This window comes from Chlorocebus sabaeus, chromosome 18 (genome assembly GCF_047675955.1).
Source record: "Chlorocebus sabaeus isolate Y175 chromosome 18, mChlSab1.0.hap1, whole genome shotgun sequence".
Taxonomy (NCBI): domain Eukaryota; kingdom Metazoa; phylum Chordata; class Mammalia; order Primates; family Cercopithecidae; genus Chlorocebus; species Chlorocebus sabaeus.
This window is the reverse complement of record NC_132921.1, coordinates 21,533,680-21,547,520: the sequence shown is the minus strand read 5'-3', so window position 1 is coordinate 21,547,520 and position 13,841 is coordinate 21,533,680. Positions and strand designations below refer to the sequence as shown.

At 44.0% G+C, this 13,841-nt stretch overlaps 1 protein-coding gene and 1 pseudogene across 31 annotated transcripts in view; one reads left to right on the top strand and one right to left on the bottom strand.

The window, feature by feature from the left end:
• Nucleotides 1-13,841, top strand: part of ZNF532 (zinc finger protein 532) — a 125,597-nt gene that overhangs the window by 56,215 nt on the left and 55,541 nt on the right. For all 31 annotated transcript variants that reach the window (XM_037987944.2, XM_008013941.3, XM_008013936.3 and 28 more), the window contains one exon: nt 509-2,871. In XM_037987944.2, coding sequence (XP_037843872.1) covers nt 526-2,871 — 2,346 coding nt within the window. In that variant the 5' untranslated portion in view covers nt 509-525. The remainder of the gene's footprint in view (nt 1-508; nt 2,872-13,841) is intronic.
• Nucleotides 8,277-8,446, bottom strand: LOC119620541 (U2 spliceosomal RNA; annotated as a pseudogene).

Below are 13,841 nucleotides of genomic sequence, written 5' to 3'. Positions count from 1 at the left end.
CTCGTTTCTTTTTTTTCTGTGGATGAATATTGAAATCTGTAATTGGGTTTTTTGATTGTGGCATGTTTCTTTTAATAAGGTATCCCAAATCTGATGGTGACGATGATAGTGATAATTTTGCTAGCGGAATTAAATACTGTCAAGATCAAAATATGTTGGAAGTAGCTTTTTATGACAATGACACATTTTCTAGTTGCTAAACCAGAACCTGTTTTTCTAGGCTACAGCAGTTTCAGTCAACTTCATTCTTGTTAGCTGGGAGCCATGCTGGTAACGCCGTACAGCAGTATGAAGGGATCACTTTTGAAGCTAAAATTATCTAGGTCTTACATGTATTTTCTTGATGTTTGTCCACTTGGACTCAGAGTTTCGTAGTTACCGTAAATGCAGTTACCTCCTTGCTCTTTCTTGGTAATTATTGTTACGTTAGTGCGAGTTGTATAGGGGTTTTATCTCATCGTGAGGAAATATCAATTTCTGATGGAACTATTTTCTGCTCATTTAACAGAACATCTGCTCAAATTCATGACCATGGGGGATATGAAGACCCCAGACTTTGATGACCTCCTGGCAGCATTTGACATCCCAGATATGGTCGATCCTAAAGCAGCTATTGAGTCTGGACATGATGACCACGAAAGCCACATGAAGCAGAACGCTCACGGAGAGGACGACTCCCACGCACCATCATCTTCTGACGTGGGTGTCAGCGTTATCGTCAAGAATGTTCGGAACATCGACTCGTCCGAGGGCGGGGAGAAAGACGGCCACAACCCCACCGGCAATGGCCTACATAATGGGTTTCTCACAGCGTCCTCCCTCGACAGTTACAGTAAAGATGGAGCGAAGTCCTTGAAAGGAGATGTGCCTGCCTCTGAGGTGACTCTGAAAGACTCGACGTTCAGCCAGTTTAGCCCGATCTCCAGTGCTGAAGAGTTTGACGACGATGAGAAGATTGAGGTAGATGACCCTCCTGACAAGGAGGATGTGCGATCAAGCTTCAGGTCGAACGTGTTGACGGGGTCGGCTCCCCAGCAGGACTACGATAAGCTAAAGGCACTGGGAGGGGAAAACTCCAGCAAAACGGGACTTTCCACGTCAGGCAATGTGGAGAAAAACAAAGTTGTTAAGAGAGAAGCAGAAGCCAATTCTATAAACCTGAGCGTTTATGAACCTTTTAAAGTCAGAAAAGCAGAGGATAAATTGAAGGAAAACTCTGACAAGGTGCTGGAAAACAGAGTCCTGGATGGGAAGCCGAGCTCCGAGAAGAGCGACGCTGGCCTTCCCGGCGCTGCGCCATCGAAGACAAAGCCGTCCTCCAAGCTGTCGTCCTGCATCGCGGCCATCGCGGCTCTCAGCGCCAAAAAGGCGGCTTCAGACTCCTGCAGAGAACCAGTGGCCAATTCGAGGGAATCCTCCCCATTACCAAAAGAAGCAAACGACAGTCCGAGAGCCGCCGACAAGTCTCCTGAATCCCAAAATCTGATCGACGGGACCAAAAAACCATCCCTAAAGCAACCAGATAGTCCCAGAAGCATCTCAAGTGAGAACAGCAGCAAGGGATCCCCGTCCTCTCCCGCAGGGTCCACACCAGCAATCCCCAAAGTTCGCATAAAAACCATTAAGACGTCTTCTGGGGAAATCAAGAGAACAGTGACCAGGGTACTGCCAGAAGTGGATCTTGACTCTGGGAAGAAACCTTCCGAGCAGACAGCATCCGTGATGGCCTCTGTGACATCCCTTCTGTCATCTCCAGCATCAGCCGCAGTCCTTTCCTCTCCCCCCAGGGCGCCTCTCCAGTCCGCGGTCGTGACCAATGCAGTTTCCCCTGCAGAGCTCACCCCTAAACAGGTCACAATCAAGCCTGTGGCTACTGCTTTCCTCCCAGTGTCTGCTGTAAAGACGGCAGGATCCCAAGTCATTAATTTGAAGCTCGCTAACAACACCACGGTGAAAGCCACGGTCATATCTGCTGCCTCTGTCCAGAGCGCCAGCAGCGCCATCATTAAAGCCGCCAATGCCATCCAGCAGCAAACTGTCGTGGTGCCGGCATCCAGCCTGGCCAACGCCAAACTCGTGCCAAAGACTGTGCACCTTGCCAACCTTAACCTTTTGCCTCAGGGTGCCCAGGCCACCTCTGAACTCCGCCAAGTGCTAACCAAACCTCAGCAACAAATAAAGCAGGCAATAATCAATGCAGCAGCCTCGCAACCCCCCAAAAAGGTGTCTCGAGTCCAGGTGGTGTCGTCCTTGCAGAGTTCTGTGGTGGAAGCTTTCAACAAGGTGCTGAGCAGTGTCAATCCAGTCCCTGTTTACATCCCAAACCTCAGTCCTCCCGCCAATGCAGGGATCACGTTACCGACGCGTGGGTACAAGTGCTTGGAGTGTGGGGACTCCTTTGCACTTGAAAAGAGTCTCACCCAGCACTACGACAGACGGAGCGTGCGCATCGAAGTAACGTGCAACCATTGTACAAAGAACCTCGTTTTTTACAACAAATGCAGCCTCCTTTCCCATGCCCGTGGGCATAAGGAGAAAGGGGTGGTAATGCAATGCTCCCACTTAATTTTAAAGCCAGTCCCAGCAGATCAAATGATAGTTTCTCCATCAAGCAATACTTCCACTTCAACTTCCACTCTTCAGAGCCCTGTGGGAGCTGGCACACACACTGTCACAAAAATTCAGTCTGGCATAACTGGGACAGTCATATCGGCTCCTTCAAGCACTCCCATCACCCCAGCCATGCCCCTAGATGAAGACCCCTCCAAACTGTGTAGACATAGTCTAAAATGTTTGGAGTGTAATGAAGTCTTCCAGGACGAGACGTCACTGGCTACACATTTCCAGCAGGCTGCAGATACGAGTGGACAAGTAGAGTATCATTTAAATTTTCGTGTTTCAGTGATGAGTCTGTAGGCATGAGTGCTTGATAAGATGTCCTTGATTTTAGGGTGGGAATGCAGTGAAATGGATGGGTGTGTGTGTGCATGCATGCCTGTGCAGCCAGGCACATGATCCAGTAAGGATTGTTTTCATAGAATAGAAAAAATTAGCTGGGGATGTGGTGGTGGCGGCGGTGATGGAGGTGGTAGCAGGAGTGGTGGTGGCGGCGGTGGTTGTGGCAGCAGTGGCATGTGCCTGTTGCCCCAGCTATACTGGGGAGGCTGAGATGGGAAGATTGCTTGAGTCCAGGAGTTCGAAGCTGTGGTGAGCTGTGATTGAGCCACTGCACTATAGCCTGGCATTGGGGCGAGATCATGTCTATTAAAAAAAAGAATAGAAACAATGTTGAAACATTTATCTTATTTTAATAAAATAGTTTTTTGGGGGAAGAAATATATATGTACTAATTGAGTTGTGGAACTTTAGATTTTGGTAATCATTTGGTCATTGGAATGTATATTGAAAGTCTGAAATTTAGCTGATTATAGTGTCATCCTGTTGTATTAGGTGTTTGAGCCACGCTTCATCATCAGAGTTCCTGAGTTAGTGACAATTTTGATATTTAGAAAAATACTTACTGTTGTTTATCTGCTGGCAGCCGTACTGAGCTTACTGTTGTTATTTATAATGCTGATCTTTCTTTTATAGTTGAATGCATTTATCAGTACCCACTTCTATGGCATGTCTGCTTACTTAAGATGGTAGTCCAGAAGTGTGTTCAGTAATATCCTTCACTGCAATGAATTTAAGCCACAAATGGCAAACCCACCTCCAATTAAACAGAATACCTTTGTATGTGTTTGCAGCTTTTGTTTTGTAGTGAAGTGCAGGTCGATGTTGGTGAATTACATTTCACAGTGGGCATCAGCCAGCCTTTTATCTCCATCATTTGCTACTTCATGAGGCAACTTTTAGCTAATAGAGAAATGTGTTTATCATAAATTTATAATACGATTATTTGGAAGTAATTAGACATGTTGAATGAAATAAATTGGAGTTAGACCATGTGACGTAATGTCCAAACCAGAAAACTTGTGAAATTTGACTGGGCACAGTGGCTTATGACTGTAATCCCAGCACTTTGGGAGGCCGAGACAGGTGAATTGCCTGAGCTTGGGAGTTCAAGACCAGCCTGGGCAACATGGCAAAACCTCGTCTCTACCAAAAATACCAAACATTAGCTGGGTTTGGTAGCGCGTGCCTGTGGTCCCAGCTACTTGGGAGGCTGAGGTGGAAAGATCACTTGAGCCTGGGAGGTGGAGGTTGCAGTGAGCTGAGATCATACCATGGCATTCCAGCCTCAGGTGACAGAGCAAGACCCTGTCTCCAAAAAACAAACAAACAAACAAAAAACCACTTGTGAAATTCAAAGGGAGCACTAGCTTGAGCTAATATACTCTGTCCCTCAAACTTCTCTTTATAAAGATTTAGCAGTAAACTGGGCTTTCCTTTTTTTCCCCCTCCAATAGTTTGTTAATTAGGATGTTTGTGCTGCAGTTCACAAGTTTGGTACTATCTTGGTGATTAGTTCTTCAAGGGTAATTACTGGTTTAAGTTCTTTGTAGCATTTCGAGTTTGGGGAACAAAAGATCAAGAATACCCCGGTAATTTTTTTCTCTGGTTTTTCAGTTTAGTGGAAATGGAAGCAATAAAGAGTTTTGACAGCATTCTTGCAGGTTTGAATGTTAAATGTTTCATTGACTCCAGCAGTAAAATGCTCAAAAAACAGGAAAGCAGCGACTTAGTTTAAGAAGGCTGTGATGGCTCCAGCTGTTAACCTAGCCCGGTGACAATGCCTGGGTTCTGTCTCCATGGATGTCCTCCCATCTTGACACCACTTCATCAAAAGGATAATATTTCTTTTCATCCTAACAGGATGCAGTAAAAAAGGGGAAAACGCCAAAAAGCTCTTTCTTCATTTCTGTTTTCCTCTTGTCTCGTGTCTATCTGCTGCTGGACTGTGTAGAGTGGTCGACTGTGTCCTGGTTTAGGAGGGTTCTCACTATGAGCTGTGTGCTCTGTATCTGGCCTTTGGAGCTACCCTCAGATGTGTCTGTGTGAGACCTCCTTCTCTGAGAGCAAGGAAGGGCATGGGCAGGTGGGTAGGATTTCCTTCTTCCCTGCGTTTCCCTAGTTTTTGTTCTTTATTAACCTTTTAGGCTCAACAGCCAAACTAGGGTGAAATGGGTGAAGCTCTGCCCCGGGAGGAGAGATTAACATCTTTTCTTTTGTGTGTTGTTGCTTTGGCATCACTTTTGTGTCTTGCTGGGATGAGTAAAATAACGCAGGTCACCTATTTCACGCGGAATCCCAAGGAGTGAATCGGGGCAGAATGTACATTTAACTCTCAGGCCAGATACACACAAGCAAAACACTCTCCTCCTGTTCTGTGTCCTTTTTGCAGCCATCCCCTCATCTATGTAGGCCACTCAGCTCACCACAGAAGACGTTGGTTTGTAGTGAGCTTCAGCCCACTGCATAGCCACGCATTGCAGGACCAGCAGTGTGAAAAGGCCCCATAGCACGCTGTCCTCCTGTTCCTTGTTTCTCCTTTCTCACTGGATCCAGAATGCCTCTCCACAGCTTCCTATTTCCCAGACACAGCCAGACTGTGTCACTCAGACCCAGGCGGGGAGTGTGGCTTCTGCCTCAGTGGGAGTAGCTGCTGTGTCTTCAGCATTCATGGTTTAACCCAACCTGGAGTCTCTTCCTCGGTTCTAGGGGCTCAGTAGGATTCCTGTGGCTGTTGCCATCCTAGCCTCCACATGTGACCATGGGGTTCTCGCCCATTACTGTTGCCCAGGGTGCCATCCAGCAGCCATGGGAGCGGGAGGTGTGGGCTGCAGTAAGGGAGAAAAGAAAAGAGAAAGTAGCCTTTGTTTTATCCTTTTCACTTGCCAGTCACATGACTTTTGGCCAGTTTATAGTTTGTTCAACTCGATTGGGAAAGCATCTACCCACAGAACTTGGTTTCTGTCTGAGGGTGGCACTTAAAACGCACATGACTGCTTACAAATCTAGAAATGGACCCAGGGGAGTCTGAGGTACCGGCGGCTGTGCCGAGCCCCTCCTTGCTCTGTTGTCCAACACGTTCCATATATTTTTTTTTGAGATAGAGTCTCACTCTGTCGCCCAGGCTGGAGTGTAGTGGCATAATCTCGGCTCACGGCAACCTCTGCCTCCTGGGTTCAAGTGATTCTCCTGCCTCAGCCTCCAGAGCAGCCAGGATTACAGGCACACACCATCACATCCAGCTAATTTTTGCATTTTTAGTAGAGACGGAGTTTCACCATGTTGGCCAGGCTGGTCTTGAACGCCTGACCTCAAGTGATCCACCCGCCTCAGCCTCCCAAAGTGCTGAGATTATAGATGTGATCCACCCTGTCCATCTATTTAACACTTTAACTTTCCATTTCCCCATTGACCTCCACATTCTTGGTAGCTCATGGGTGAATTGGAAGAGTATACCAGCCCACATTGTAACAGCTTTTCAGTGCTCACACCCTGGCCTGTGCTTTCTAGGGTAGGAACCCAGTGCAATTTAAGCCTGTGCCTGCGACTCTGAGTCAGGGTGCCCTGGGTCTGCACATTAGTGTCTAGTTAGTCTAGTCTCGTCACCTGAAGTGGATTCCTGAACCGACCTTGCTGCCACTGTTCATGGTTCAGAAAGTGTAAGGGGTGTGGCCTCTGGGGTCCTTGCTAGATTGGCAGGTCCGTCATTCTTCACTCAGTGCCTTTCAGCTCCTTGGTTTACCAGGTCTGGAGAAAGGTACTACTTTGGCAGAGGGACCTCCTTCCCTTTTTCTTTTGAGATAATTATAGATCTATGTAAGAAATAATACAGAGACAACTTGTATACCCTTCATCCAGTTCCCCACAATGGTAACATCTCACAAAACTATAGAACAGTATCACAACTGGGGAATGGGCATTGACTCAGTCAAGATAACAGAGCTTTTCCAGCACTACAAGGATCTCATATTGCTCATTTATAGCCACCCACACCCTCTCCTCGCTCCTTAACCCTGGCAATCACTAAGCTGTTTTTCATTTGTATAATTTCGTCATTTCAGGAATGTTATATAGATGGAATAATATCGTATACAACTCCTTAGGATTGGCTTTTTTTCCACTCAGCATATTGATATATGTTGCGTATATCAATAGTATATTCCTTTTTATTGCTGAGTAGATTCCGTTGTATGGTTTACCATAGTTCATTTAACCATTCACTTGTTGAAAGACATCTGCATTGGATCCAGTTGGGGGCTATGATGGATAAAGCTGTTACTAACATTGTGTACTGGTTTTTGTGTGGACATAAGTTTTTATTTCTCTGGGATAAATGCCTATTTATCAGCAGAATATAATTGCTGGCTTATGTGGTATTTGCATGTTTAGACTCTTAAACTGTTTTGCAGAGTGGCTGTACCATTTTATATTCCCAGGAGCAGCACACAAGGGATCCAGTTTCTCTGCATCCTCCAGCATTTGGTGGTGGTACCATTTTTTATTTTAGCCATTTTGATAGGTGCGTGGTATTATTTTATTGTGTTTTCAGTTTGTGTTTCCCTAGTGGCTAACGATGTTGAACACCTTTTCATGGGTTTAATTTGCCATCTGTTTTTCCTTTTTGGTGAAATGTCTCTTCATATCTTTTGCCCATTTCTAATTAGGTTGTTTGCTTTTACAACAAACCATTGAGTTTCACAAGTTCTTGATAGAGCCTAGATACTAGTCTTTTGTTGGCTATGTGGTTGCAAGTGTTTTCACCTAGTCTGTAACTTGTCTTTTCATCCTCTTAACAGGTCTTTAGCAGAGCAAAAGTTTGTAATTTTCATGAAGTCAAGTATATCAGTTTTCCATTTTATGACCCCTGCTTTTGGTGTCAAGTCTAAGGCATAGCTCTAGATTCTGAACATTTTCTCCCGTGTTTTTTTCCTTAACGCTTTATAATTCTGTGATTTACATTTAAGTCTGTGACTCATTTTGAGTTGATGTTTGTATCAGGTGTGAGATTTAGGTGGAGGGTCATTTTTTTTTTCCCCCATACGTGGATATTTGTTGAAGATGCTGTCATCCTCCAATGAATTGCTTTTGCCCCTTTGTCAAGTATCAGTCAGGCATTTGTGTGGGGATGTTTCTGAGTTCTTTATTCTGTTCCATTGATCTTTGTGTCTGTCCCTCTACCAGTATCTGCAGTCTGAGTACTGTAGGTAGTCTTCGAATCTGGTAGATGGATGCCTCCAATTGATTTTTCTTTCCCAAAATTGTTTTCACTAATCTAGTTCTTTTGCCTTTCATATGTTGTCTATTTCTGTAAAACAACTTGCTGGGATTTTGATAGGAATTGCATTAAACCTACATATCAGTTTGGGGGAGAATTGACATCTTTACTATATTGAGCCTTTCAATCCATGAACATGAGCACAGATTCTTCATTTATTTATACTAATAAGAACAGCTACTACACTTGTTCTTAGCCAAAAGGCCGAGAAGTGATTTTTCATTTATTTATATCTTTGATTCTTTGTTTTGTAGTTTTCTTTTTTTTTTTTTTTTGAGATGGCATTTTACTCTTGTTGCTCAGGCTGGAGTGCAGTGGTGCAAACTCGGCTCACGGCAACCTCCATCTCCCGGGTTCAAGCGATTCTTCTGCCTTAGCCTCCCGAGTAGCTGAGATTACAGGCATGTGCCACCATGCCCGGCTAATTTTGTACTTTTAGTAGAGACGGGGTTGAGACGGGGTTTCTCCATGTTGGTCAGGTTGATATCGAACTCCTGACCTCAGGTGATTCGCCCGCCTCAGCCTCCCAAAGTGCAGGGATTACAGGTGTGAGCTGCTGCGCCAGCCTTGTAGTTTTCATCATGTAAGTCCTGTGCATGTTTTGTTAGATTTATTTTTTCAAACAATCATAAGTGGTATCATATTTTTTGGTGAGGACATATTGATTGCTAATATGTATAGAGACAAATAATTTTTACATATTGTGTATCCTTTGACTCTGTTGAACTCAGTTATTGGTTTCAGGGTTTTTTTGGGTAGATTATATTGATTTTTCAGATATCAAAATAGCCTTGCATTTCTGAAATGAATCCCACTTGGTTAAGCTGCATATTTCTTTTTTTTTGTTTTGTTTTTGAGACGGAGTCTTGCTCTGTTGCCTAGGCCGGAGTGCAGTGGCCGGATCTCAGCTCATTGCAAGCTCCGCCTCCCGGGTTCACGCCATTCTCCTGGCTCAGCCTCCCGAGTAGCTGGGACTACAGGCGCCCGCCACCTCGCCTGGCTAGTTTTTTTGTATTTTTCAGTAGAGACGGGATATCACTGTGTTAGCCAGGATGGTCTCGATCTCCTGACCTTGTGATCCGCCCGTCCCAGCCTCCCAAAGTGCTGGGATTACAGGCTTGAGCCACCGCGCCCGGCCATTCTTTCCGGCCATTCTTTTTATATATTTTGAGTTATAATTGCTGCTATTTTGTTAAGAAGTTCTGCATCTATATCCATGTAGATTTCCTTTTTTGTTCTGTTCTTGTCCGGTTTGAGATAGGTTGATACTCATTTTTTAAAGAATTGAGAAGTATTCCCTCCTCTTCAATTTTTCTGGAAGAGAGTGTGTATAATTGGTGTTAGTTTTTCTTTGTTTGGTAGAATTCTTTGTTTGGTAGCATTCTCCAGTGAAACCATCTGGACCTGGAGATTCCTTTTTTAGGGTTTTAAAAAAAAAAATACCTGCTGGACTGGTGGTGGGGGAATTGGCAGAGATGAAAATTCCCCTTCGCTACTGGCCTTCTCTGACACCCACCATCTGGGTAGGGGCGTTGGGACAGACAGCTCATTACAGTCTCAAGAGGGTTGAATGAAGTCTTGACTCCACCTCGACTTGGCACAGATTGGGGTGGGGCCACAGTGTTTTCTGTAGGATTTGGCTGGAGTAGAGCAGTCTTCATTTAAAAGTTTTCTGTTTTCCTAGGCACCCCTTTCCTGGTCGTCGGCTACAGAGCACAGGCTTTTCTTGGGGATATTTTTTTTGTCTCTTCCCATTGGCATTTTGGGTTACTAGCTTCTTCAGCTCCAAATCTGGTACATATGAGGCAAAGAGAAACCTAGGGAACTGACTACCCTGTCATTCGTAGGGTCTTGAGGTCCCTAGCTAATTGTTCACTCCACATTTCAGAGTCCTTTTATGTTTATTTTATATATAATGTTCAGGGTTTTGAGCTGTACTTAATGGGAAGAATAGGGAAAGTGACTTTTATTCCATTTTCCTGAAAGTGGACGTTTTACTCCATTTTTTAAAAAAGATCCTAATGTAGCTGTCCTGTCTTCAAGGAGAGATTCTGGAATTGCATTATTGTGCTCTGCCAGAGACTTTCAGACCCCAATCTCAGTTGTTTTTGCAATTAGGCTTCCTGGGAGGGTGACTTTCCATTTGACTTCCTGGGATTTCTGTTGTCTCTGAACTGAAGACATTTTCTCCGCCCGGTGTAAATTTCCTTTCTTAGCCCCGTCTTTAAAAGCAGTTAGGAGTGAGAATTGCTTCTTTTTCCTTTCACGTCTGGTGAGCTGAGCCTCTTTTAAGAGCTCAGCCTTTCTCTTAAGAACACACTTTTCTTGATTTAGCTCAGTCACTATCCCCTTTTTTAATCTTTCCTTTTATATTTTATTTTTTCCTTGGTATCATTTTGTATTTTGACCTCTGTTTATGTTTTGAACAGAGCCTGTCTCAGTTTCCCCAGGGTGCTTCTCTGCACCCAGCAAAGGGTCTGTCTGCCTGTGAGCACCAGCTGGGGCTGTTCCTCCTGTGCCCCTCACCATCTCCCCTTACGCATGCCTTTAGCCTTCTGAGACTGCCAGTATGCCATGGGTTAAAGGAAGGTTTGGGTGGCATTTGGTGCATTCTCTTTGCCAGTTGCTGCTCCTCCTCCGAGTGTTCCGTAGACAATCTATGCAGAACTAACAATCGCCAGAGAGACTCAAAAGCACCGCTTCCTTATTAACTGGCCTGTGCTCAGTGACCCCCAAGAGCAGGTCTCTGGTAAGAGCTGTGTTGGAATATATGGTTTTAACTTGAGGCTCTCTTTGCCGTACATTCCCAAAGCTGTCTTGGGATTTGATCACACTGTGGTACACGATCTGGACCAGGAACCGAAAGCCTGCTAGGCTGAGGTTAGACTGCCTGCATGCATCTGCTTACCCCTTGGAGGGAGGCAGTGGCAGAGGGAGAGAGCCAGAGGGCTGAGGACCTTTGCGGGGATCACTACCTTCCAGGGAGCATGGAATCAAGCAGTACAATAAAAACAGAGTTCTGAGCAGTTGACTCTTTAGCCATTAAATCTGCCCCAGTTAGGGGTTTGTATTCTGATCTGTCTGCTTAATAATCCCGGCTTTGGGGTATGTTGAGAAAAGGGAGTGGGCGAGAGACCAGAGGAGCTTTCCTCTTCTCCATAAAGTATTTAAGAGCTGAGGACTGTCGTTTGAATAATTGATAAATACCAATTTAATGTGTTGGGATGTCATTGCTTCAACTCCTCTTAAAACCATGTCTAAATTTAACCAATTATAGACTGGAAATGCTTTCTGTAACCCCTTAATTTTAAAAACCTGTTTTCTTCTTGTGGAATTTATATCAGCTGTAGAATCACAGAATGCTATAGGTCTTTTGACCAGCCCTTTTATTTTACAATTGAAAAAAGCAAATGCCCAATTGGTGGCAGAACTGGGACTCAAGGCAAAGTTTCTGTATTGCTGGTTCATTCTTTCTGCTTGTCTAAGATGTCGAAGCATAGGCTCTTACAGCCAGAGGGACCTTAGGAATCACATAAGGATGGATTCTTGGGGTTACTTCCAAGTCACCTTCCGGAGTGTGGATAAAGGTGACATCTAAAGTGGTCCTCGTTTTCGGGAATTGCTGGTTCACTTTAGTTTCGGGAACTTTCTGGGCATCATTAATATAACATACTAACTGTATTCCCGGGAGCAGCCTCTGCTGGTTCTCATTTCTAGATCCGCTCTGCTCAGACAGCTTCCTCTGGAAACCGGGGAGCTCACCTGAATTCCTCCCTTCCTCCTTCTCCCAAAATATCCTTATTAGCTGAAGACTCATGACCCTTGGTTTTTGGTCCTGCTCTTCTAAGTGTTTAATTTAAATTTTGTTCAAGACTAGTCCTGTCCTAGTTTATATTTTAGTGTTATCAACTTTTAATTTACCTATATTCTTCGGTAATAAGCATCTAAGTAGATTATATGTGTTGGCCATATAGCTTTCTGTAAATTTGTTCATTTAACTGTCAATTCTTGTTAGGGATGTTTTGTGTAGCAGAATGATTTGAGGACAAAACCAGCACAACCGTCTAACTCTGTGAGCGAAAGGCATACAGAGCCAGCTCTGCTGTGTTTGCCTGGTATGACTTCCATTTAAGTGAGATCTGAAATGAAATGCTTTCTTTGTGTTCTCAGTCTGAAATTGGACAAAAGTGAAAGCCACAAAACAAACTGGTATACTTTATTATTTTTGGATAGTTATACTGTAGACAGAAGATTATGGAACTGCTTTTAATGAGGTGAGAGTAATTTACTTAGCATCTGGGCTGACTGTTAAGCTGGCATTGTTTCTGCCTTTAGCTGCAGTGTTTCATGTTGGTGTAGGCTTTTGGTCTGTTTGAAATTTAAGCATAAGTATACGGCCATACTTAATTTCTCTAGCCTCTCTCACTGTTTCTCACGTACCTCTCCCAGGCTGTTTTCTGCCTAAAATATGAGCAAAAACACGTAGAATTATTTTTCTTATTACTCAGCTAATTCCTCATCTATAGAAAGAGGATATCAAGCTTGAACACTCTCTGATTCCTTAACCGGCCAGAATGTACCAGGTTCCCCCTTCCCTGTAGCCTGCATTTGCATGCCATTGATGGATTTCAGTGCCAGGATTGGATAGCAAAGGCTCAATAAGGGTGCAGTGGCTGATGCCTCTAATCCTAGCACTTTGGGAGGCCGAAATGGGCGGATCACCTGAGCTCAGGAGTTCGAGATCAGCCTGGGCAACATGGTGAAACCCTGTCTCTACTAAAATACAAAAAAATTAGCCGGATGTGACGGTGTGTGCCTGTAGTCCCAGCTACTTGGAAGGCTGAGGCAGGAGAATTGCTTGAACCTGGGAGGCAGAGGTTACAGTGAACTGAGATCGTGCTGTTGCACTCCAGCCTGAGCGACAGAGTGAGACTCTGTATCTTAAAAAAAATGAGTACAGTCATCTCTTAGTTTCCTCAGGTGTTGTTTCTAGGACCCCCTTCAGATACCAACATCTGAGAATGCTCAAGCCCCTGTTATAAAATGGCACAGTATTTGCATAGAACCTAAGCACATCTGCCTGTGTCCTTTAAATCATCTCAAGATTACTTATAATATCTAATAGTGTAAATACTATGTAAATAGTTGTTATACTGTATTTTTTATTGTTGTATTGTTATTTTTTTTTCCCCAAATATTTTTGATCTGTGGTGGACTGAATACATAGATGCAGAACCTCAGGATACACAGAGTCGGTTGTAATTGCAAAGCGTGGAATGTGGGTACTTTTCAGCTTTATTTTCCTATAGCTTTCTAGTATTACCTGACTATTGAAAAGTAATGTTTACTTTAAAAAGTAACAGTTCAACCGAGCAAATAAGTCTGCTGTAGAATAGAAATTAACTGTTTATTACCTAAGTACCGAAAACGTGTATCCATTTTTAGATGACATAAGTAAAATGTCAAGAGGCACATAAAACCACGTAGGTGCCCTTTCTTATGCTTTCTTCTATTGAAAAGGCAGTTACTGTCACATTCAACTGCTTTATCCTCTACTAAGTAGCTTCAGCTTGTGTAGTAGAGTGTTAGAATTTTAAGATATATTTTAATT